The sequence below is a fragment of the Rhinoderma darwinii genome, chromosome 12 (assembly GCF_050947455.1).
Source record: "Rhinoderma darwinii isolate aRhiDar2 chromosome 12, aRhiDar2.hap1, whole genome shotgun sequence".
NCBI classification, from domain to species: Eukaryota; Metazoa; Chordata; class Amphibia; order Anura; family Rhinodermatidae; genus Rhinoderma; species Rhinoderma darwinii.
Window position 1 is genome coordinate 60,245,198 of NC_134698.1, and position 26,926 is coordinate 60,272,123.

At 40.6% G+C, this 26,926-nt stretch overlaps 1 protein-coding gene across 7 annotated transcripts in view; it reads right to left on the bottom strand.

Annotated features, from left to right (window-relative positions):
- NUMB (NUMB endocytic adaptor protein) overlaps positions 1-26,926 on the bottom strand; it is a 109,926-nt gene that overhangs the window by 15,271 nt on the left and 67,729 nt on the right. For 5 of the 7 annotated variants that reach the window (XM_075844550.1, XM_075844545.1, XM_075844543.1 and 2 more), the window contains 4 exons: positions 18,265-18,407; positions 11,337-11,411; positions 4,678-4,710; positions 797-871 (listed from right to left, as the gene is read on the bottom strand). In XM_075844550.1, coding sequence (XP_075700665.1) covers positions 797-871; positions 4,678-4,710; positions 11,337-11,411; positions 18,265-18,390 — 309 coding nt within the window. In that variant the 5' untranslated portion in view covers positions 18,391-18,407. The remainder of the gene's footprint in view (positions 1-796; positions 872-4,677; positions 4,711-11,336; positions 11,412-18,264; positions 18,408-26,926) is intronic. The other 2 variants (XM_075844548.1, XM_075844549.1) reach the window with 1 other exon arrangement.

A 26,926-nucleotide genomic window follows, 5' to 3' on the forward strand; every position in this document is an offset into this window, starting at 1 on the left:
TACTCAGAATCCTGACACTTCGGTAACGTTTGTGTGAGATTTAGAGCACAGCAAGCGTAATCCCGTTTTAAATGACAGTTTACAGCGTAATCTCGCGAGATTACGCTTACCTTGCTGTAAATCTCACACAAACGTTACCGAAGTGTAAGGATTCTGAATAGACATCACGTCCTGGCTGGTAGTGATGTCTATTCACCGTCAGGACACTTCAGTAACATGTGAGTAAGTGACTGCACATAGTGATCTAGCTAGATCACTATGTGCTGTGTAAATGAATGGGGAGACGTGTATGATGCTGATTGGTCACTGATTGGTCAGCGTCATACACTTCTCTCCACAACGCCCACTTGGTCAAAACGTAAAACGCACCCAGTTATCCATTAAGAAACTTATTAGCATAAAAGCAAAAATAGGTCATAACTCCGTCAAAAATTCTAAATAAAAAACACTGCTGTAATCTACATTGTCTAATTGAACAAATGGAGGAACGTAGACTGCTTCAATCAGTGCGCCTGGAATTCTTCATCCAACACCACAGGCATGAAGTTATAGGTCTACGACTTATTGGAACGAATAAGAAAACACTGAATATTATTTTAAACAGAAACAGAACTCCATAGAATGATTCATGCACAAAACAAAATCCTGTTGATCAATTTGTGATCACCATTGACAAATGATGGATCAAAACAGGACCGTGAGACAAGACGTTAGTGAACCTGCTCAATTTTACCCACAGTAATTATTTTACACACATTCTTTTAAAATGATAAAAAAAACAACCAACACTTCATACCTTTGTTTTCTCATCCACAACTCTAAGTCCATCCGCTGAAACCCAGAGGACCGCCTTGATTGCTTTCTTGCCATTCTTTAGGATGTGGGAAAGAAAAGAAAGTATTAAAGTTAAAAAATATATATTTATTTTTTTGCTTTGGACCTAGAATGAAACAAAACAAAATAAATCTAGAGAAGGAAAAAAAAACAAAAGAAAAACAAAAAAAAACTCTAAAGGCCTAAGTATCCAAGATCCATGCCAATTCATTCACCAAAGCAGAAGAGAGGTTCATAAAAGCACGGCAAAGAAGGTGAAGGACGACTGTTCAACAGGAACATACATGGAATATGAAAACTACAACATTTACTTGAGAGTGCAAAGAATTCTGCATCAAAATTCTTTACCTGGATGGGAGAATCTACCAAGACTTAGGAGACTGGCACACATGAATAAGGAGTTACTCCACCGGTACCTTTATCTAAAAAATCTTGGTACCACACTGTAAAATGGCATTTAGGCAAAAAACAAACAAAAAAACAAACTTTGAACCATGCAAGAACCATCGCTACAGCGCCAGGATACCCAACAAATAGTTTTCGAATAAAATGTGGCAGACAGGTTACGATCAGCGGCCCGCAGATATGATATCAACACACAATATGCACATGGCTCTATAAAAAAAAATAGTGTAAATAGTTTTGTTTTTTTTGGGGGGGGGGGGGGTCACTTTAGGACTCTATGAATCAAAGTCATGAGGTGTGCCTGCTTATTTTAAGAGACTCTCCTGCAATGTTTTTTTTTTTACCATTGGGAGCCATCATAATTAACTGGTCTAATGGGACCCTGCAATATAAGAAGAGATCTTCCCAGTACGGGTCGAAAAACTCATAATGGGCCATAATGTTTAAAATTTGACAAAATAAAAAAAAATGTTTGTGTTGTCCATATCAAATCCCTGCTTACATTCTCAAACCTGCTGTGGTGGTGGGGGCGACTGCCATCTGATGGGTTGCTATGAGCGTGCTGACTTTTTAAAATTAGTTTTTATGTATGAAGGCCATTATAATTTAGGACCAGTTCACAGTTTTTTTTAATCGCTTGACGCGGAAACCGCGTTGAAAACGTACCAAAAAAACGTCCGAAAATGCCTCCCATTGATTTCAATGGGAGGCAGAGGCGTTATTTCCTGCGAGCGGAAAAACTGGCTCGCGGGAAAAAGAAGGGACATGCCCTATCAAACGGAATTTTGAGGCAGATTTTCTGCCAGCAAAAAAACTCAGTGTGAACCCAGCCTTATAGTTATAATTCCTTCTATTGCAAAATGCACATTTTTTTGGTTTACCAATTTATTTATTATCCCAGTAAGAAGGAAATACATTTCCTCTAATTAATTATTCCCCTCTCCTTTAAGCCACAATCCGATCCTCCTTTTAAACTAAAAATACGTATAGAAGAACAGATCTCCTAACAGTCGACTGCGCTACTGATTTAGTCAAAACAACGGAACCCCGTCACAACGGTGACAAACGGAAAACTTTAGCAACGTTTCCGTCATCATTGAGATCAATGGTGAGGGAAACGGAAGCTAAGGTTTCAGTTTGCCTTTCCGCCAAGGGGTTAATCTGACGGAAACCTCAGACGGAACCCCTCAATGGAAGGGCAACGATGATGTGAACAGGACCTAAAGTTTTTCTTTAAATTGTGGTTAACAGAGCTGGGCAGCAAATCAGGCAAGAAGGCTGCCCCATAATCACGTACTTCGTATGAAATAAAAAAAAACTAGAACTAGAAACAAAAATACTGACTGACTATCTGGTTATAAATTCGCTCCCCCCCAAAAAATATAGGGGATACATTCCTTTAAGGAAGTCCTCAAGACATAGCCTGATGGGGTTCCACAAAGACCGCTTTGGCAAACACGGTACTAGACAATGATGGGGCTCATTTAAAGTATATCTGCAGCATCAAAATAAAAGTGAAAGTTTACATATAGATATAATCTACATAGAAACGTAGGGTATTATCTTGCACTGATCCGGAGTTACAGTCTGTATTCAAGTCTAGAGCTGCAGACACAATTTAAGAGCTGAAATCTCTCAGTGATTTTTGTGTTCTCAATGCCTGTAGGGAGCTTGACTTGGTTATCTGCATGCTGGGAAGTGTAGTCTTTACACCATATACTGTATAGTAATGTAAGGCAGAAAAAATAATATCCCTCTGCAGTATAGGATTTTAGCTAAGCTGTTCGGGATCTTTTTTAGGAGAAGCTTTGGTTTGCAGTGACAAGCAAATCATTGACTGCCGCTCTGGACTATATAATAAAGGCTCAGAATCAGTACATTATAAGTAATGTGATGTGTTTACAAAGTTACTCTGTAAATTATATTGGTTTATAAATAATTTGTGGTATTAAACGACAGGCAACAAATTATTTTGTAAGGGGAAAATGATACCTAGATGCCATTTTGACAATGATGAAAGAACCGTCACCATAGCTGTAGTAAAATGTCCCGCACTGCAATTCCTGCAGACACACAGTGATCTCATACTGTGCAGGCAAAAACACAGAATTTGTACCCAAGTACAATCGTATTAGTACTATCTCAATCAGCGTGAGCAATTATCATTAGTCATTTTTTGTAAAGTCCAGGCAAAAATCTAGGCTGATTTTATTTCTTCTCAGATTATAGCAGAACGAGATTAGAAGGAATTGTAATGATTACAAGGAGAACTAGCTAATTTAGTGAAGAAACTGATGGATACTTGACAGCTATTACAGTTTATTTTGAGAATAAGTTTGATGAATTCGAAAATACTTCGCTTTAGACATCTGTTCCCCAAAGGTGTACCTACCTAACTTCCTACTTATCTAATTTAAAGCACACCTAGTCAAACCTAAAAATTTAGAAAAAGAAAAGAAAAAGAAAAAAAGGGAGGGGGCTATTGAGCTTGGAAGGGAAGGGATATTGAGCTTGGAAGGGATATTGAGCTTGGAAGGGATATTGAGCTTGGAAGGGAAGGGAGGGGGATATTGAGCTTGGAAGGGAAGGGATATTGAGCTTGGATCCATCAGGTTTTTGGTGGAGGTGCACTTTAAATTCTGTCGCTATGTTATATGAGTAATTGGTTTAAGGAATATAAACTATAATAATCGGAAAATAGGAATATACAGGATCATTGCTCCAGTTCAGTGTTCTGTTGTAATGTGACTATTTTTGGCAAAACCTTTCTACATAACTATCCACATGTTTAAACCGAACCTGCATTACCTCATTTCAGAATTAGTGGTGCAATTCTCACTCTAAAAAAATTAGGAAATATTATAATAAAAATGTCCCTAATTGGGCAATAGCTAATTGAGCACAAAACACAATAGTGAGGGTACATCACCAATTTTCAAAAAACTAGTGTAGACACCCCACATGAGGCGCTGCGCAACAAAAAAAAAAAAAAAAAAAAGAAAAAGAAAAAAAAAAAGAGGAAGTCTTCCTTATAGGATTGCCCAGAACCCAAAAAAACAGACTATGGGATCAATCTGGAACGTCACACACATAGGTTGGGCACCTTTGCAGCAGTGGGTACTGTAGCGTTGATCTGTCAAAGTCCTATTTCAAGAGCAGTTTACAGAGTGAAAAGAATGGATCCCGGCTGAATGTAAAGCACCCATATTTGACTTCAATAATTTCATCTGATCATTTCTTGCTGTAAATACAATTATGTCCTTTGCCTATCCCTCTAGGTCAAGATATGTATAAAAAAAAAATGAGAGAGGAAACTTGGTTACACTACTATACAACGCAGTAATCACAACGTGAAGGCACAAACTGCTATGTACAGTGACCACTTACTACCAGTGTGTAACTCCTTATAAATTTAACCACAAACGGCATTGGACTTACTTTTGCAAAGAAGCCTTTGAAGAATTTCCTTTCCTGGAGGAACAGGGGAGGGGACAAGTCGAGCACTATTATTGCTGGAAGCTACAAATCTCTCAAGGTTTTAAAATCAACATGCATCAAACAGCGCAGCAAGTATTAGTAAGAGCTATACAGAAGGAGCAAGCAGGTGACATCACTCCCTATGTCCATGCATGGGAAAAAAGGGGTTAATAGGATGGCAGGCAGGCTCAAGCCGCTAGAAGGAAAAAAAAATGAATGTCACCCTAGTATTTCCCATAGGGGAACAATCCCAAAACTCGTTCCTTTGCAATTAGCAACTTGGCATATTTCAATGGATGAACAGGTCATGTCTATTTCTCTTTAGAAGAGTTTATTAGACGTGTATCATTGCGCCAGCACATGCTTGTGGCTTTTGTGGTTTAGCACTATACGGCCACTTTTACACTGCAGAATGCGTCCATTTTTGCAAGTTAGAACCAGGAGTAGAAAAGAAAAAAAGTATACGACCGCTACACATAACGCATCAGGTACAGCTTCCATGTTTCAGACTAGCGCCCTTAATCATAGCTAGACGTGAAACAGAGAAAAAAATAGAATGGAAAGATTTAAACCCCTTCCAAGTTTTAGACTCACTACTGGTTTTGACTTACAAATACGGATGCAAAATACTAGCCCAAAAATACCGTTGTGTGAGAGTGAACTACACACGTTGAGTTTTTGCTGCAGATCTTGAAGCAGTTTTTTGAGCCAAAGCCAGAAGTGGCTCCAGGAGGAAGGAGAAGTATAAGTTCATTCTTTAAATTTCCCCATTCCTTTTTTATCCACTGCCGGCTTTGGCTCAAAGAACCGCATAAAAACTGCTCCAAAAAAGATGTGTGCTTCCAGCCAAAGGCCTCATACACACTGCTATATTATGGATCTGTGTTGTATACAGCTATTACGCCTCATGCACACGACCGTGTGCGCCGGCCGTGTCCCGTCAGTGATCCGAGGAAAGATAGAACATGTGCTATCTTTCCTCGGATCATTTTTCACGGACCCGATTCACCTGCTAAAGTGAATGGATCCGTGAAGACTATCGGGTGCCAATGGCCCGAGTGGCACAACGGTGGTGTGCATGACGTGTCCGTATAAAAGATCTGAATTTTTTTAATGTTTTTTTTTTTTAAATAAATAAAAAAAAATCAAAAGCCACATGTATGCCAAGACAATGTGACAAGTCAGCAGAATAGGGAGCCCAAAATGGCAAAAAGTACAACATCGCTGTACGACAGTTCAACCAAACTAAGGTGCAGTCTGGTTTCGACAGCACATTAATGGCTCCTCCAAGTCACTAGTTGAAAGGAAACAAATGGAGTATTTTTTTTTTATTTTTTTTTAAGAACTAACAGTCACACTGTGAATCAAGGCAGCAGAAGGTGCGTCAAAGTGAAATATTAGAGCTATGATAGAGATATGGATTGCCTACTCATGATCAATGTAATGTTTCTGCTTCAATTTCATTTTGGCTTTGTTATCTTTCAACTAATGGCCTCCAAACTCATCTGAACAGAGTTCCTGGTAGGATAAATAAATGTATTCTGGTCTTGCCCAGGGATAAGCTCCTGAAAGACCCCTTAGGCAGTGACCCCTTAGACTATTAGGGTAAGTTCCCACAGGTCGGATACGCTCCAGAGTTTCCAATTATTTAGCTGCGCATATTGCTGCGTAACACGCATCGTAGCTGCGGAAATAATTACAGATTTTCCGCGGTAGTTTTACCCGAAGATTTAGTATAAAGCATGATTCAAGGAAAACTCTCTGTAGCTGCAGATTTACTGCAGTTTTAACTGCAAAAATCGCTGTTAAAACTGCTACAGATTACAGCTTGAAATTTTGACAATGGATTTTATGCTCCCCATAGAAGTCTATGAGGAAAAAAAAAACACACCACCCCTCCCCTCCCGCCCTCCTCGCTCAGAGTGGGAATGAGATTTTTTTTAATCTCATCTGCAGCGCATACGGCCCGTTGGAAAATACCATTGGGGTCTATTCACACACACAACATTTGTTGCAGAAATTTATGGAGCAAATCTGCCCTAAGACTTAGGACATATTCAGGCTAATGTATATGTTATGCGTGTGACGGACGGGGTTTTTTTTTTTAACGACCGTCACACAGCTGCACGTATTTCTATGAGGCTGTTCACACGGCCGTTGTTTTAACGGACCGTGTGAAGGGCCCATGAAAAAATAGGACATGTCCTATTTTGGTCTGTTATCACGGATCCCTCAATAGACTCAAGTCTATGGGGGATCCGTGAAAAAGAAGCCTGCACGAGTGCAACTCGGATATGAAAAACAGCTGTTTTTCATGTCGAAGTTTACACTCGTTTGTCTGAATAAGCCCTTACATTTCTTTTAAATCTGAATTTTCTATATAAAGCAAATGCATCTATATGTAATATAGTACAGAGCGGTTTTCGGGAAATCATGCTGTGCTCTATTTTGAAAGGATTCATTTATTTTGCTGCTTGAATGGCTTTAAGCACATCTGTATATGAAGAGCTCCAAAATGAGCGGTTACTATATACACCACATGCACAGAGGATATAATGTATGTCATGAATCTGTGTGAGGCGACGACTAATGAGAAAGGACGAGCCTTCTGCTGCCAAGTTCAACAACCCTCCAATTCATCACGCTCTTCCGCAAAGTCAGCCCTGCAGCTAGCAGACGTTAAGGACATTTCACCACACATTCCTAATTTCAGGGTGACAGTTAATCGTTAATATTACTCCAAGAAGAGGACGTGTTAAGTTCACTTCCAAATGACTTCAGCAGAGAAGAAGAAACAAGTGGTCATGCAAGGCTGATTATCTCAAAAGACGGAACTACACTTGTTAATTGTTTAATATGTAAAAACATTTTTTAAGTTAATCAGGATTTATTTATTTTTTTTAAAACCTGCTAAAACAAGAAAAGATATTAAGCATATCAAACATTTGTAAGCACAGACATGTACATCATGGAGGAACAGCTCATGGTGAGAATTACCGGAACATCTGAAAATATTAGGGTCATGAAAACGTAAGGGATGTACGGATGTCTCGATCTGAAGCTGGCTAGAGTCCATCCATAACAATCCAAATGAAAAATGGCATAAGATATTCAGATTGGAAAAACAATTGGTTACCACTGCAGAGAATCACTTGGACGGATTACAGACATTACACTTGTAGCATTTATGCAGCTATCATCTGGCAATGAGCAAGAACAATATTTGCCACGATGGGAACAATTTCCCGTGTGCAAATTTCCATCATCTTTAAAAAGTTTATTATGTATGTACTTAAGCAAGGTAACAAATGCGTGAGACTTAATTGGATCTGTGGTTAAGTCTTCAGGTTCCAAACATAGGAGTCGGCAGAACCCATCGATTTTGATTGGATCAGATGATGATCTAATGCAGGGGTCTCAAACACGTGGCCCGCAGGGCACCGTAGCTTCCTCACGAGAAGAGAGAGCAGGCCGAAGAAGGAGTGCGCCGGCGCTCCTTTATGACATCCCAGAGTAGAGCTTATACTAGTGCTCTGCTCCGGGACTCCTGCCCTGAGGGAGCACCTGACATCACTGTAAATACATGGACAGTGATGTCAGGAGCAGAGCAGTTGTCCCAGTCAGAGCGCTAGAAGCGGCTCTGCTCCGGAACTCCGGCTGGCGAAGCCCCTGCCTTCACAGTCCATATATAGACTGTGATGTCAGAAGCAGAGCTTGAGTCCCAGGCAGAGCGCCAGTAGCGCTCTGCCCGGGTCTCCGGCTCCAGGCATGCCCCTGACATCACTGTCCATATATGAACAGTGATGTCAGAAGCAGAGCTTGAGTCCCAGACACAGCGCTAGTAGGGTTCTGCCCGGGACTCCGGCTCTGAGCTTGCCCCTGACATCACTGTCCGTATATGGACAGTAATATCAGGGGCTTCCCCAGAATTCCAGAGCAGAGCCTATACTAGTGCTCCACTCTGGTACTCCAGCTCTGGAATTGCCACTGACATCACATTCCGGTCCAGGATCCCCTGACATCACGGTCTATGGACAGTGGCGGCTGGGGATTCCACTCCTAGAGGGAGCCACAACGGAGCCATCTACAGAGGGCACTGTGGCACCATCTACAGAGGGCACTGTGGCACCATCTACAGAGGGCACTGTGGCACCATGGCAATGTAGTATTATAGTAATATAGTATTGTTCTAGTAATGTAATGTTATAGTAATGTATTATTGTTCTAGTAATGTAGTATTGTTCTAGTAATGTAGTATTGTTCTAGTAATGCAGTATTGTTATAGTAGTTCGAATAACTAATTGATTAACAATACTTTTGTATTGTATCAAATTTAAAAGTAATGCGGCTCCTCAACGTCACATTTTTTCTACGTGCAGCCCATTTACCCGGTCGAGTTTGAGACCCCTGATATAATGGGTATGGGGCCAGTCCCATAACACTCAGATGTCTGCCCTCGAGAGAGATGGATCGGGCATGTTGGATCAACATGCTGACTCTTTGTCCCCTGGGAGATCAGCTGTTGCCGGAGGATGGCCAAGGTGTGCATGTTTACAGGGGAGTCAGTAAAAATAACCGTATGTCTACAGCGGTCTAATCTTTAGGACCGGCTTTCATGTTTGTGGCCATCTGAAAACCTTGTTATCAGATTTCATAATACAAACTGCATACATTATTAAAGTCGATCTTAGACCTGATGAAGTTCCTTTGAGAAAGGATTATAGAGCCATTTTGGCATGGATTTTCAAAGTTGTTCTGCCAGATATTAAAATGGGCATTTTATGCATGAGACCAAGTATATGCAAGATATCATCTCAATCTCCTCCCACCTAGAGCTGACAAGCTCATATCCGGGTCCATCCTACCCCACAACAAGCTGAAATCTCGCACATACTCCGAACAAGCTGCAGTTCCCTAAGGTGAGAAAGCCTGTCTTCCAGCAGCAGTTTTAGTGTGGAATTACAGCGAACTCCATCTGCTGCCTTTTCTATTTACTGCAGAGCCAAAAAGACCGCAGCTTGTACTGAGCATGTGCAAGATTTCAGCATGGTGCGGGGAGAAGGGACACCAATAAGAGCTTGTCCGCTCTAAGTGGGAAGAGATTGAGATGAGAGCATGCATATACTTGGTCTCATTAAAATGAGCATTTTATATCAGGTAGGAAACTTTGAGAAAGGATTATGCAGCCATTTTGGCATGGAATTTCAAACCAAGTACACCAGCTTCATCAGGTCTATGAGATCTATTTAATAATGTATGCAGTTTGTTTTGTTGAATCTGCCGACACTTAAACTTAAAGAGGATCTAACACCTAATTTAAAACTACCAATATGTTGATATAATACCTACTAAATTAATAAATGACAAGGGTGTTGGCCAATATAAATTCAGCACTCCCTAGACCGGACCAGCATGGAGCTATGGATGACTCAGCTCTTCCCTATATAATGACATCATTAGGCAATAAATATGCATGTGGCTTGAAAGTCCACTTTCTATTTATTACTCTTTGTACACCAGCGGAGGAGAACATGAAAAATATAGATATATGTATACAGGGACTAATGAGAAAAGCAAGTTACCACAATGTAGAGAAAAGGGGGATATTAAAAGGTTATTTTTGGTATATTCTATAACATAAAAATATACATATACTACACTCCTAAAGTGCTACATTTGAAAACGGCTCAAATAGGCAATTTCTTAAGGAAATTACATAAGCTGAATTACTACTTTTGAAGGAGAACATTATAAAAGTTAAAGTAGGGGTGTGGGATCCTAAATTCCTTTTGGCTTTCCTGGAACTTGACAGCAGACGATGAAAAATTGCAGTCTGCAACCCATGCAACAGACAGCCATAAACAGCAGTCTATTGTCATGACACTCAGGGCCACCACAGGGCATCTAGACCTCGCCTGGCTGATTTCTCTATCATTTCTTTAAGCAATTCAAACATATTCTGAGAAATACCTTACACATTTGATTGAGAAGTTTCTGACAATTAATGTTTTAAATATTTGTTCATTTGTATTGCAAAAATTAATTAAAAAACAAAAACAAACTCACCCTGTACTACATATACCTTATTTTAACTGTACTATGTAAGCCTTGTTGTCTTAGAAGTTGTAATCTGGCCATCCACTAGAGATTTAATGCCCAAAAAAAAGGCTGTTTTGACAATTTTTTGTCCAAAAAAAAGTTGCCGCCTTTTTAGGACATGAACAAGCGTGACAGATGCCGACCGAAGGAAGATCTCTGTGGAAATGTTTATCTGCGGTGTTGGATTTTTCGGTCGTGGGGAGGACCCATCGTTGGATAATCATTCAAGCCAAATAAGATCTACATCCCAACCATGGACAAGTCATTCAGAAATTGGCTGTGTAAGATCACTAATGTATGGCCAGCATTGCGCTGTCAAATGTCACTTTCCAGTGGTTTTACTATTTAAATTGAAATTCACCACCTGAAGCACAGTGATAAAAAATAAAATAAAAAAAGCTATCAAATTACTCGAAGTATGAATTTGTACTCCATTATCGCCACATTTTCCTGACCAACATCAGCACTGGGTGTATACAATATGTGGACAGTTACGTGTGCAGAGCAATTAGAATACATACGGATTTTAGTCTTTTAACTGCATCTTCACAGATGTGCATGCCTCGAGATTCATCCACCTCCACATGTCCCAGGTACTAAGAAAATGGAGAGGAAGAAAATTGAATATACATCTCTGCAAAAATTAATTCAGGTAATAGAATACAATTTCAGAAAACAAATAAATAAAATTGTTGATCTGGCAGATCCAGATCACACAATCTAAGTAACCCATACTACACAACGTAAAAAAAAATTACGAAAGTTGTATAGCAAACAAATATCCATTAAAAACAATAGAAAATTTGTTTTGCCTTGCAAATGCAGGTCCACCTTCTAACTAACCCGACAGAAGACGTTTAACACCAGCGTTGGGCTTCCGTTTGACTTTCCGATCATCTGTTCAGTTCCATTTCCGTTCAGGAAACAAACGTAAAAGTATAATTTCCGTTTGCCTCCGTTCCAGCTTTTTTTGTCCTTCACAGAAACATTAGAATAGTGTGCTGCGCTATTGTTCCCATAAAATAAAAAACAAAAAACCCGGAAACTTAGCGGTACGGAGGCAGATTGAAATGAAAAAATACCATTGAAAATAATGGCAATGCAAACGGAATCTATACTGTGTTTCCATTGATCTGTTCCTCTGACGGAACAAATGAACGGAAGGCCAAACGCTGATGTGAACAGGCCCTTATGCAAAAATCTTTCCGCACGTGGCCAGCTGTGAAGAACTATTGATAACTAGATCACATCCAATAGAGAATTTTGCAGTGTGTTTTCCTAGAAAAGACGACGCGGTGAATGAGAACGTTCTATTACAGACAGTAAACAAATATCATGAAAATGGTGAGGACTTAAAACGCAAAATATATTACAAAGTTGTAGAACTTTATTTATTTGGATACAACTAGAAAACCCCTTTAGGGTATGTTCACACAGAGGTTTTTGCAGCTTTTTCCGCCCGCGGCCAAATAACATTGATGTCAATGGGAGGTCATAGATGTAACCCGCCCAAAGATAGGGCATGTCGCTTCCTTAAAATGCAAGCGTTTTTTACCGCTCGCAGGAAAAAACGCCTCCGCCTCCCATTGAAATCAGTGGAAGACGCTTTGGGTGCGTTTTCTGACGCGGTTTCCGCGTAAAAAAAACTCAGCGTAAACATAGCCTTAAAAGGTTTTTCCAGAATTGTTCAAAGAGTCCATGTTGATAAAAACAAGGTACCGTATTCATGCAGCATGTTACACAGTGTGCACGCATCTGATGCTGCCATTGAATTGTATAGAACTGTAAATGCTTCTGTAAGATTAAATTAGCCCAAACCTCCACAAGATGGCAGTAGACCTGGGTTCTATTGCACACAGTGATCATAAAGCACATTGCTAAACTGCTACCACTGGAATGGTCTGATGCCCGGAGGTACCTGCACAATGAAAGCGGATTACAAGTCAAGTATCCTATAATAATGTATATTAAGTGAGGATACTTTGCTGGTGTAAATGCAGCAACATGATCTGTAATTATTTAAAAAAAAAAACGTATTAAACATCTCATCAAAAGGAAGCTAGCCAAGCAATAAGCAGCCCTCCCATCGATAAGTGGATATTTCCAGGGGACGCTGTATGTGGCCACACATTAACCCTGCAGCAGCCAGTCATAACACATGTAACACACCTGGCCGCACAGGGTTTAACGGAGTGGGTTCTGCTTTTTGCAGCCCCTCTCTGCCTAGGCTAACGGAGAGGGGTCCCAAACAGAAGTCCCCTCTCTGCCAGTAATAACTGTTCCTGGTCTGCTTTGAACAAGGACACAGAGACAACCAGCAGACAATGACCCTACGCTGCCACCTCCTGCGTGCTTGGATTTACTGATCTGGTATATGAAGTAAAAGTAAGGGAGGTGCTTCTAACTTTCACCTACATGACGTTTGTCATTGTGAAAACGTCTGCTGTAATGAAGGCAGGAAATGGATTGATATACAAAGTGTTACCGGCTACCGCTGTGCAAATACATAAAAGCCTTTAATCCTTCAGCAAAAAAAGTATTATTGCTGAAAATGAATCATAATTTAAGAGCAAACTCCTGCAGTGGTTTTCAATGAAAATAAATTATGGCAGACTGTGGGAGATGAACGTCAAGTGGCAGTGAAGATTTACTGGTTGTATCGCAACAAATCACAACATTAAAAAACGCTCCTTTGTGTAAAACCTGCAATTCCTTGCACAGTTATTAAGTCCTATAACAGAAGGACATCACATGTAGTCTTATGGCTAAAGCCTTTAAAATGGACATTGCTGCTATGGGGAGTTATTACAACAGTGATGAGAGGTGTTAAAGAGATAGAGAGTATATATATATATATATATATATATATATATATAATATACATATACATACACATACACATACACACACTTCAGTGACCTAGAGGGAAAAGTACATGTCCAGTATAGCTGGACCTACATGTTAAAAAGGATCAAGCATCATATTAGAAAATCCCTATCAATGCTTGATTGGTGGCGTCTGACCTCTGGTTCGCTGCGGCCCTGGGTTACAGACCTGCATGTTGAAATTCAATATGTCCAAATCTTTCATTTGTCCAACAATGCCATTGGGGAAACACTTTTAGGCGTTGTTTCTCCGACAGTATGCTATTTTTTACCGTATGCATTATTGTGTACATGAAAGCACAGCAAATTACGCGTTCCTATACAATAACAAAAAATAATAATAATAATAATAATAATATAAACAATTCTGCACAAGCCCAGCAGGAGTAGCCAGAGATCTCTCATCTCCAGGGCTGATCATGCTTATCCACACTAATACAGTGTAACAAACCCCTAGATGAGGGAAAATACTAGTAGATAATCCCTGCGTGTTACATATTTGACAAAATAAGAAATACACCACCACGGAAGAGGAGGGTGGCGGGCGTGGGCTGGTGGAGTGATGCTTCGGATTGCCTTCATCTTTCTCAATGTTGCTTATACTAGGACATTCAACAATATTTTGTTCAATTACAGAAAGAAAAAATAAATAAATGTGGTAATAATTGTATACTGAAAAACAAAAGTATTTTCTAATTAATGAAAACATCAGATATCCGTTGAGACGGCACAACACGTTGGTAAACAGACATTTAAAGCGACCCGTCGTTCCAGCGACATTTTAAATGTGACCGTGTAAAGCGAGTAATATTACCTGTGCCCCTCTGCTGTGGATCCGCCGCTTTGGGCTCCCCTTTGTGTTGTCCCAACATGGCTGCTGCGCTTCATAGACTACCTGTAGGAGAGAATCCCACTGTTCTTGGAGTGGTCAGAGCCAATCACGTGAGCAATTCAGGCCAATCAGAGAACAAAAGGAGTGTCTTATACTCAGTCTGTGAAGTCATTTTTGGACAACACAGAGGGGAGCCCAAAGCAGCGGATCCACAGCAGGGGGGCACAACTGGAGGGCACCAGGTAATATTACACCATATACACCATCATATTTATAATTTTGTCCTAGGACTGGAGGGTCGCTTTAACAGTCACGGTCTTCAATACAAAAATGTTCACCTCATTTTAAAAAAAAAGGTTATGAGATCATGGAGTGAACAAGAGATTTTGCTTCATCAAAGCAATAAATACAATTGTATTTAATGTAAGGAAATATGAATCGTTAGGATATATTAGGCAGCAAGTGAACAGTCAGTTGATTTGTTGGAAATAGAAAGAAAAAAAAAAAAAAAAGGTAATAAATGTGAAATAAAAATTATTAAGAAAGATTACAGTAAAGTACACGTGGTAACGCCACAACCGTAATGACCCAAACAATAAAGTTAACATAATTATATGTACCCCAAAATGGTGGCATTAAAAAGTACAACTAATCCCGCAAAAAAAACAAAAAGGCCTCATACATATGTCGACGGAAAAAAAAAGTTAGAGCTCTTTGAATGCGATATATATATATATAAAAAGCTTGGTCGTTAGGGCCTAAAATAGGCTGGTCACTAATGGGTTAATGGAAATGGCCTCTTTCATTAGGATAGTGTGCCCAGGAATGATTTGAGGAACATGGCAAATAGTTTAAGGTGTTGTCTCAGCCTCCAAATTCCCCAGTTGTCAATCAGATCCATGGAGGCCCTACCTTGCAACTTACAAGACATTTTGGTGCCAAATATTACAGGACACCTTCAGAGGTCTTGTGGAGTCCGTGCCTCAATGGGTCAGAGTGGTATTGGCACAAGGAAAACCTACACAATATTAGGCAGGTAGTTTCAATTTTATGACTGAAGGGTATATGCATCTCAATACATGCAGTCGCCAATAGATATTCTGTGCAGCACAGATGACCTCTCCCCATAATCACACAGAGAAAGCAGCAAGGTGGAGTCCTTCATTGTATAAACTGGGCAGAGAAATGGAAAATAGGTAGAAGGATCAGAAAAAAAATATTAAAATTAAAAAACCGCAGGATATGTGGCATAGGGGCGCAGATTCTGTACGATTGCCAAAAAGTCAGCGTCTAAGTAGAGTTAAAGTGTGTCCAGTTATACTCCCCCGCCTGAACATCGGACATGGAGAGACGTTCCTGCAGGCTGGGTAGTTCTGTTGCCACGGCAAATTACTAGAATTGGACCCGAACATGATACTCAGTGGGCATCGCCACAGCAACCGGACAGGTAAGTATAACTGGACTGACACTTTAAGCTTTCAGAATAACACTCAGCACCCATGAATGTACAAAAGGAAGAGGAGGACAAACCCTCAGCCCACTATAAAGAGTTTTTGAAGTAATTCTATTACAACTACTCTGCAGAGTGCCAAGCTCAGCCTGACTGGCATGACTGGATTTGATATCAGAATGCTCATACAATCAATACACAAACCTCAAAAAGATTGGTGGGTGTGCTGGTCGGTAGTACTACTTGCTGCTATTCAGAAACCGACCAACATCCAAATCAACTAGTGCAGGACGACCTTATGTAACTGGCTACACAAGCACTGCGATGCTACAATAGGGTATTTTCCAAGTTAAAAGGGGTTTGCTCACAATCATTATTCATCACCTATCGACAGGATCGGTAGGGGTCCAACTGCTGGGAGCCCCACCAATCAAAAGAACAAGCTTACCTTGCAATTTCTGGGAGCCCGGTAGTGTATATGCTCAGGCACCACTCCATTTATATCCATGGGACTGCTGAAGACAGTGCTTGGCAGCCCCATAGAAATAGAGCCCAGGTCGAGTATGCGCACTACCGCTTCATTCCTATGGGGTTCCCAAGAACAGCAAGGTAAGCTCGTTCTCGTCATTGGTGGGGGTCCTAGCAGTCAGGCCCCCACCGATAAGATATTTATCACCTGTCCTGTGGATAGGTGATAAATAATGATTATGGGAAAACCCCTTTAAACAGACACTAAACTCATGGATCAGTATTGAACTGTATAGTAATGGTGCTATAATGTTCTACATCTTTCTAACATTTCCTGCACTAACTAAGTATGAACAATAGGACACGAAGCTCTACATAAATAATGTATGAGGTAGATCTCCAACTATTAATATATGTTGAATGGATGTATAAAGCGGAAGGCGGGATACTTAAGCAGTTAGTGACCGCCAATACGCCTTTTAACGGCGGCCACTAACGGGCTTTATTCTGATGCATGTGCATTTTTACGGCGCTGCATCAGGATAAATAAACAGAGCAGGGAGCTGTCAAATCTCCCTGCTCTCAGCTGCCAGAAGTAGCTGAGGGCTGGGGGTGTCCCTGCTCGAACGTGTGAGATCGATATAAGTATCGATCGCACCGGTTTAACCCTTCAGATGCGGCGCTCAATAGCGAGCGCCGCATCTGAGTGTTTTTGGAGAGAGAGAGGGAGCTCCCTCTTATCCCACTGACACCCGGCGATAGGTGTCTGTCTCCGATGGCAGCCGGGGGCCTAATAAAAGGCCCCCAGGTCTGCCTGTAGTGAATGCCGGAGGCATGACCTAGCAGATGCCTGTCCGTTTTAAACGGACAGGCAGTAATACACTGCAATACAAAAGTATTGCAGTGTATTATAATAGCGATCGGAGAATCGCATATTAAAGTCCCCTAGTGGGACTAGTAAAAAAGTTTAATAAAGTTAATTAAAAAAAAGTGGAAAAAAAAAATGAAAAACCCACTTTTTCCCCCCTACAAACTGCTTTACTATGAAAAAACCAAGATAAAGTAAAAAAAGTTACGCATATTTGGTATCGCCGCGTCCGTAATGGCCCCGACTATAAATCTGTTACATTATTTAACCCGCATGGTGAACGCCGTAAAAAATGAAATAAAAAACTATGGAAAAATTGCTGTTTTCTGTGAATCCGTACTTAAAAAAAAAAATGTGAGAAAAAGTGATCAAAAAGTCGCACCTACTCCAAAATCGTACAAATCTTCCCACCAAAAAAAAGCCCTCATACAACTGCATCGGCGGAACAATAAAAAAAAGTTATGGCTCTTCAAATATGGAGACACAAAAACAAATAATTTTGAAAAAAAAGCGTTTTTACTGTGTAAGAGTAGTAAAACATAAAAAAACGATACAAATTTGGTATCGTTGCAATCGTAACAACCCGCTGAATAAAGTTGTTGTGTTATTTACACCACACGGTAAACGGCGTAGATTAAGGATGCGAAAAAGGGTGGCCGAAATTTCAGTGTTTTTTCTATTCTCCACCAAAAAAAAAAAAGTTAATAAAATGTAATCAATAAATAATACGCAAATAAAATACAACTTGTCCCGCAAAAAACAAGACATTATACAGCTATGTCGACACAAAAATAAAAAAGTTATAGCTCTTGGAATGAGACGATGGAAAAACTTAAAAAATGGCCTGGTCATTAAGGTCTAAAATAGGCTGGTCATTAAGGGGTTAAACATTGTAGTTGTGCAGTTTGTGTCTATGGCTGCAAAGTTTTGAAGCCATGAGAATTACCTTAACCTGAAAGCTACATTTCCCAGTCCGCACAGATTCTTCATCGGTTTGCCACTGGTGGGGTCGGCTGGCCTCCGGGACATACACATCTTTCTTTCGCCGAAAGCTTTGACGAAGTTTGTTCATTTTTCGACCCTCAGAACCTGAAACAGTAAATTAAAAATCTTATATTAACATACGGTAAGCATATTGTCCTTAATTACATTAACACAAACTATGAAATCGTGATTTAAATTGTTGGTAAAGGAGGTTAAATTGTCACCACTATGTTCCTTTGTAAGCGAACAGCCCATCACCTTAACATAGGAGTGTGACCATAAAGCACAGCAAACCTATTCCAAGGGTCAAACGGCACAAGAATGGCCGACTCCTGGTATTCACAATCAACGAATGCAACAACTTCAAGGTTTGGTCCAATTAAACCAATATTGAAATACACTATCAGGAATTCTGAGTCTAGAGAGGGAGATGCTTATTTAGCACCTAGAGCGGCTCTACCTCAGGAGGACCCAATATGCAATTCCCTCTCAGAACCGCGTAACACTTCATTTTCTTTGTAGAGGTGTAGGGAAAAACTAAGGGTATGTGCACACACACTAATTACGTCCGTAATTGACGGACGTATTTCGGCCGCAAGTACCGGACCAAACACAGTGCAGGGAGCCGGGCTCCTAGCATCATAGTTATATACGATGCTAGGAGTCCCTGCCTTGCTGCAGGACAACTGTCCCGTACTGAAAACATGATTACAGTACGGGACAGTTGTCCTGCAGCGAGGCAGGGACTCCTAGCATCGTACATAAGTATGATGCTAGGAGCCCGGCTCCCTGCACTGTGTTCGGTCCGGGACTTGCGGCCGAAATACGTCCATCAATTACGGACGTAATTAGTGTGTGTGCACATACCCTAATACTTGTGGCTAGGTTCCCCTACAGATTACAGGCGATCAGTAACCGTGCTGATGGTCATCTTACTTTTGGGGAACCTCTCTAACCAAAACAAGTATTGTCCAAGATGACCCTGTGGCACCACTGCAGCTTGGTGGGAGCGCCAGAGGTGCAATAACGCCTCTACAGGCATCGTTCACATCTGTAAAGGCTCCCGATTGCTTTAAAATAAATCTTATACGTATTCTTACACATTAAAAACACACTCAAAAAACACTAATGTATAAACGTGTCAAATGAGCTAGTTTCCTGTGAAGCGCTTTTAAAAAAACAATAAGACATTTTGACACATTTGCGCACATCTAAATGCATAATTTATGACTCCCATTGACTATGGGAACATTTGGCACATTTTCGTAGCGTTTTATGCGTCAAAGATTTGACCTATGGCTTCTTTTTAACATAATTCAGTTTTTTAAAATACGCTTGCGGGAAAAAAACCGCGTTGTATGTACTAACTGTGCATTTTCACATGAAGTTGAATAGGAAGCTTAATGAAGAGGTTTTTTTACGCGTATTTCGGCGCATAAAATACACGCCATGTGACCGACCATGGCCTTCGAGTGGGAGGGCGGCACAGTTCTACAGGTAATAGAAGTTCTGAGAACCTCTCCTTATGTATATCTTTAAACTCTCGTACTGTGCCATGCGGCTCCTAATGATGTCAGTCAGGCATATTTATTCAATAAGGCTCCGTGGGTGCCGTCATTAGGAGCCGCCCAGCGGTCTTGCGCTGGCGGCACAGTTCCCAGCATATGAGCCGTGAACATAAAGAAGCAGCATGGCTCACCCAGCAAAAAAAAGTTAGATGAGCTGTAAAACTCTATGCAGGCAGAGCGTCACATTAGCGCAAAGAACATTGTGGGCAGATGTTGCTCGTTTATTTTGGAACAGTGGGTGCTACAAGCATGGCTCCAGCGTTGGCATAATAAGGCTGGCTCACATAGGCAAAGACCAGCTGAAACAATTAGCACCACTACGAGGAACGTGTCATTTCAGGGCCTGCTCACATCACCGTTGCCCTTCCGTTGAGGGGTTCCGTCGGGTTGACCCCTCAACGGAAAGGCAAACGGGAAACCTAAGCTTCAGTTTCCTTCACCATTGATATCAATGGTGACGGAAAACTAGCTAATGGTTTCCATCTGTCACCGTAGTTCTTGACGGAACCAATAGCGGTTTTTTTTTGCCTGCAAACGTGGCAAAACAACTATTTTGCCGCAATTTGGAAAAATTGTGACAAAATTGTACAGTTTTGCCACAATTCCAGGCAAAAAAAACAAGCTGGAAGCTTAACTTTTATTGCCAAATGAGTTACAGAATTAAATCAATAATGCTTTGCAAATGGAAAAGTTGGTGGCCATCAGATTACACACAATAGAAAATTCTTCCCAAAACTGGTCTCGATGGAAAGTATCTGTTAATAGCGACAATCTTGGCCCACAGTGGTAATTCTGTCTTCGCTCTCAGGTGCCTTCTGTTGCCATTACAAGAGCCCAGATTATTTAATGTTTTTCATTCTTTATTTTCCATATTTTGGTTAGTAACTCATGTTGAGCTTCCCGATGATTCTTACACATTTCAAAATTCAAAATAAAAAGTTAATTTCCAAAAAAGAAAAGAAGAAAAAGTAAAAAAATTGTCCAAAGCGGAAAACCCCTGTAAAGGCTTTAATTGTCAGTATTGATGTTTAACGTCAACCGCGGCCATCGCAACATTGCTGATGCTGTGCTGCACGTTCTGAGGAAATTCATTCTTCGGATAACTTTAAAACTTTTGCTTTGTACAAAACAAGGCGTATGTTGTCTTAAGTCAGCAAAGATCTAATACCACACCATAAAAACTGCTAGAATTTGCTGGCGCAGCAGACATGCAGCCAAACCAACACTTTGCTAAACAAAAAGCTATGCGTAACCTGGAAACATTATACATGTCAGTTATTTACGGTTTGAGTCATAGCTCACATTCTGAAAAGACTTTATGTTCTGCGCAGTCAGATATTATTACATGCATGGACTACATAGTCAAGGAAGATGGGGGGACAAAAATAAAAAAAATTTAATAAAATCCTGATTTGCAATATTTAATTTTAATATTCTAAATTCTAGAACATCCTTTAAAACAACCAGCTGGGATACAAGGTCACCTGCCAATCACAACGGGAAACTCATTTTTATTTTGGGCAGACAAATTCATTTATTCAAGCCATAAGCGCACCAAACATCGTGACGTTTTGGGCTATAACACAGCCCTTTGTCAAGCAAAAAGTAGGCACAGGTCGGCCGCTAGTGCTTTTCAGAAGCTTTTTACATGTTTCAGAGTGGAAGACACCAGAAACTTCAAAAACGTATTGCAACTAATGCCATGCAGACATAGATGCAATGTTTCACATATTACGAAATATTGATCACGGACTACTAATAGGGACTCTAGGCTCACTGACCTTGTACACAGAACTCCGTCCTCATAGCACATTTTCCATTTTGCGATCATTAACTGGGTTAGTTATTTGCTCCAGTGCTTCTTTGGTCCAATTACCATATCTAAACACAGCCGCGTCCCCGTACGCCCAGTGTTAATATATACGTGGCTCATACGCCTCAAGCATTAGAAAAATTAAACATGCTCCGAAGGCAATAAGAGAACATCACAATAATGCAGACATCTCCAAGGCCGAATAAATTATATTTTTACAGTGAATCTGCTTCGTTATTTTAATTATGGATGAACAGAAGATTCATGTTTTGTAATACACACTGTCCACTGAAGTGAAACCCGCAGGCAAAATCAACAATGGAAAGATTCTGTAACATTTGAGCATAACCTAAAAAACACTTTCAGAAATGAAACATATTGGTAACGTATTGGTAGTAAAGAGTGACAACCTCCAATGATCGTGATTTTGAGTATTTTACTCATGTGCCAACGCATATTCTATCAGCCATACACCTATTATTGCAGAGGTCTCCGACCTTAAGGGTTGCCCACTTTCAATTATGCAAAAAACCAACATTAATTTGCTGAACGTTATGCAATTTTCCCGTTATGTAATGGTCAGCTCTCCCCCGACAGGTCTCTTTTAGTAAACACCTGCATTTCTCAAAATGATAAAATATATTCTGGAGAGACTTTTCTTAGAACGGTTATTCCTGCTGGAAATGTGTGAATAAATTCATAACTGGGTGTTACGATTCCCCTTGTCCATGAGGCACAAGACCCCCCCCCCCCTCCGGTCTGACTAGGTCAACACTGATTGGTCAGGTTCAGACTGTGTATGAGACCTGTACATTATTCAGACTTGTTCATTGACAAGGGGAACGGTAATACGGAGTTGGAAATTTATGGCTAAATTAACAGGACGGATAACAAAAAAAAAAAAAAACAAAAAAAAAAAAAAAAAAGGCAAAATGCAGAGGTCTAAACAAAAAAAGCAAAACAAATTACCGTTCTACAATTGTATTCCCCACGAAACAACAAGTATTTACTAAAACAGACATTTTTCAAAAACAACATAAAATGGCCCACGCCGGCATTAATAAAAAGCCCATTCCGGTGTATATTGGTGAAGGGTCTTTGGAGCCCATTTGTAAACATTGCAGAGTGAAACCCCAACCTTCCCCCATACAAGTGATGACACCACATTCAATAACCGCTTACAGAGGCTGAATTCCTCCCCTATCAGCAGTGCTCATCTACACAGACAAACCTGCTAAGTGGCGTACAAAAAGACCAGCACTTTTAGGAAGCATAATTCATTATTTAGCTGGAGACAAAAACAGAATGTTACCTTTCTAGGCCAAATACAATATATAAATACAAAATCAGCTTTTTAGAGATCTCTTCCAAGATGTGGTCCAGGGCGCTGGAAGATTTTTTTATAGTGCTTATTGTCTAAATAACGTTTACAGTTTAGGCAGAGGCGTCGCTAGCCCGGTATCTCAGGGTGACCACCAGATTAAACTGCATCTGCAGGACGCAGATGCAATTAACAGGCTATAGCGAAGTAGGGAGCAGTCAGCTACCTGCCCCGCCATTCACACTTATAGGCTACAGGCCAGCAGCCTGGGAGACACAAGGTCGGGACTCCTGGGCAGGCCAGTGCGATGCAGTTAAGTCATCGCGTCGGCCTGCGAAGAAATCCCGTCCCATCATCTCATAGGCTGCAGGCCTAAAAATAGAAATTTGTCGTAAGAACAGAGCACGGGTAACTATTAGTTTTATTTTTTTAATGACTACTACTGTGTGGGCAACCCTATGGGGACAGCATTTTGGAGTAAGGCCAGCATAACTTAGTGGGGCACCATTACTGAATGGGGGCACATTGCCTGTGTGGTGGGCGCTAAGTTGGCACAAATGTTTATGATGCGAAAAATATTTTGGGGGCAGGGATGTTGCATCTATGGGCACAGGTTTCATTGTAAAGTAATTACCAGGGACAGTGTACCGATATACTGGTGTTTTTAAAGCTTATTGTTCTAAAAAAAAGGTGTTTTTTTTAGCTATGCTGCCTTTTTGGGGGGGAATCTAGGGGACGGGACATAAGCCCTGGGATTTGTGGCGCTGATGTTTTAAGATCCTAGCAACGCCCCTGAGTTTAGACGACTGTTTTTCCATTTCTCGTTTGCACCCTACACACCTGAGTACAGGATTGCCAAGAAGTCAATGTTGCTAAACAACTATTTTGGGACTCCAACTTAACGTTACTGATGAACGGCCAAATCCAGATGAAGGGTTAATGTAAATGCTATCTGGAAAAACATACAGAATCAAGAGATGCATAAGTAATTTAGCTAAATAAAGCCCAATACTTAATGTAATTGTATTGATCTCATCCATGATCTGAAATACTCCATGTTTTAGTGCTGGTGGTTGCACGTTTTCATTATTGGGAGATTTGTCTGGGGGGGGGGGGGGATCTTTAGGTCCGTGACATAAATAGTGCCATAACAGTGCTCCTATTTAAATGCATGGAGCCTCTACTCTACTCATGTATGCCTCCCATTTTACAGGGAGGTACCAGGAGTTATTTTTTTGTTGGATTCCCCACAAATCCGACAGAAAGGAAATGGTGGCGTGCTCCATCGAATGCCATATATTTACAGGGCTTCTCTCGCTTGGATGCACTGGGGCAGATTTACTATTCAAAATGTGCCAGAATTCTGGTGCACATGCTGTATGCCACATTTATTAACTGGTTTAGACACTTTGAGTCTTCTGACTGCCTAGTCTATATTTACCTTGACTAAATATTAGACTGCATTAGTAAATCTCCCCCAAGCGCTGCACATTTATAACCCGTAAGAGCCTTTACAGCAGCAAACGGAGGCCGTGTGTATGGGGGCTTTAGGCCTCATGCAGTATTACAGCTCTGTAGAAGTTCCAGGTTGTATGGATCCGTAATATGGTGCCCATAAAAGTCTATGGGTTCATACTGTGCACCTCCATATGCCTCCAATCTGTAAGAAAATAAAACAGGGCATTGTCCACAGTAATACAGTGTCTGTAATACAGGACTGTAGGGACGGTGTGTGCCGTCGCAATAGCTCTGCAGTGTGTATGAGGCCATCAACGAACAGTTTAATATTGGTCACACACACACACACACACACACACACAAGACACACACAAGACACAAGAAAGCATGCAACAAATATTGAAAGATAATACGACAAAACCATTTACACAGAATTTCAGCCAACAACGACCCAAAAGCCATTTCAGCCAATTTCTATCTGATGTATATGGGCAGATTTAGAGACTCTTTATTTCTTAGGTTTATAGTTCGCCTTCCTATATGAAAAGGAAGGGTTATTTAAAGGGGCACTTTGCACAGGACCATACCCACTTGTTAGAACGGTCCCTTGATGATGAGCTGATCAAAGCGTCCCCCTGCTGGAACCCCAAGCAATCAGCTGTGATTTGTGGGGAAACTTGACAGTAAGTGTTCAATGACCCTGCAGCGCCACCACAGGGGATATGAAGCATTACACAGTGCCCTTTGGTATCAATTGGTTGTCTGTGTAACACAGGACAGGACAGAGACCGAGAGACTCCTTTTTACTAAACTGTATTGATTTATGGACCTCAGACTTCCTTTGCAACTTAGATTTCCATGTAGCTAAGCCGCAATCACAGTTAGCAGTCTCCTAAAGGGCAACCAAGTATCAAACATTTAAGAAAATAAATAGCAGGTAAGTATGACCAATAGGGGAGTGGGTTAAAGGTGTTGTCCGCAATTAAAAAGGATAGTTTGGTTTTTTTCTACACGTAAACAGTGCCACCCTTGGGTCGTGACTGGCATTGCAGTTCAGCCTTAGTCATTTTAGGTGTCGTGCTGTTTTTGGAAAAAAGCAGACACTTTATTCCCGATCTTGGACAACCCCTATGAAAAGATTATTTTCATCCGTCAACTGGAATTCTGCTTTAACTAGAACGCAACTAAGTCAGGGACAGCATCAACTCTGCTTAGCAAATATCCAGGAACGGAACAAGCGCACACCATCTGTGGTTCACTTAGCAGTGTGTCATCTATTACTACATTGTAAGTACAACATGGAGAGGACTATAGCATAAAAATTCAACTATAAAACAAAACATTGAAACCAAACACCATAAATATATTTCTTAAATGGATGCTAACTTTTTAAGCAACTTGTGCTAATTTAATTGTTAACCTGATTGATATAGATTTACTAATTTTGTAATTTACTTCGTTAAAATTCAGTAGTTTTATCCATGCAAATTATGTGTGAAGTTACTGCTACTAGGTGTTGCCCTTCCTGTAAATCGGCTGTCCACCCCCTGTTGTCGAGCAAAATATGTCCCTAGTTACAAATGGACTGCAGAGTACTCTTTACTGCCTGCCAATGCAAGTCTATGAAGAAGGGAGAGAGAGAGACAGACACGCTGCTTATAGAAGTCTATGGAGAGAAAGACACACTCTCCTATAAAAGATTATGGAGAGAGGAGGGGAAGCAGAAGGAGGGAGCAGAGAGAGAAAGACACAGACACCCTGCATATACATGTCTATCTAGAGGTGAGCGTGAGTAGAGTGAGAAAAATACATACAGATGTGCTGCAGCTGCCCGGTAAGTGTTTTTTCCCAACCCAGTGCTTGATGCTCAGCTACACTGCATATATATATATATATATATATATATATATATATATATATATATATATATATATATATATATATATATATATATATATTAGAGATGAAAGCATGATTAGGTTCTGCCCACTAGTTCAGAGAAAACGGAGAATTAAAGATAGAGGGGAAAACTGTTAAAAAAAAAAAAATTAATACAACTCAATGTCCAGAAAGGTTATTCCTCATGTACACACATACGACAGCTTATTTTGAAAAGTATCTAAAAAGTAAAATATGCTTTAACCACTTCCCGACCAACCCACGTAGATTAACAGGCTGCAGCGCTGGTACTTGTGCCTGCAGCCCATTAATCTACGTGTGCTCCGTAGTCGGCATCTCCCAGTACAGGCTGCTACTAGCAACTTTAGTACAGGGGGAAATCGGGTTGGATCACTGCGGTGATCCATGCCAATTGACCCCTTAAATGCAGTGGTCAATAGCGACCACCACATTTAAGTTGTTACAGCAACCGGAGGCCTAAAAAAGTGACATGCTGACAGGTCTAATACCCTGCAATACATAAGTATTGCTGTGTATTATAAGGCCCTGTTCACACTGTTTTTTG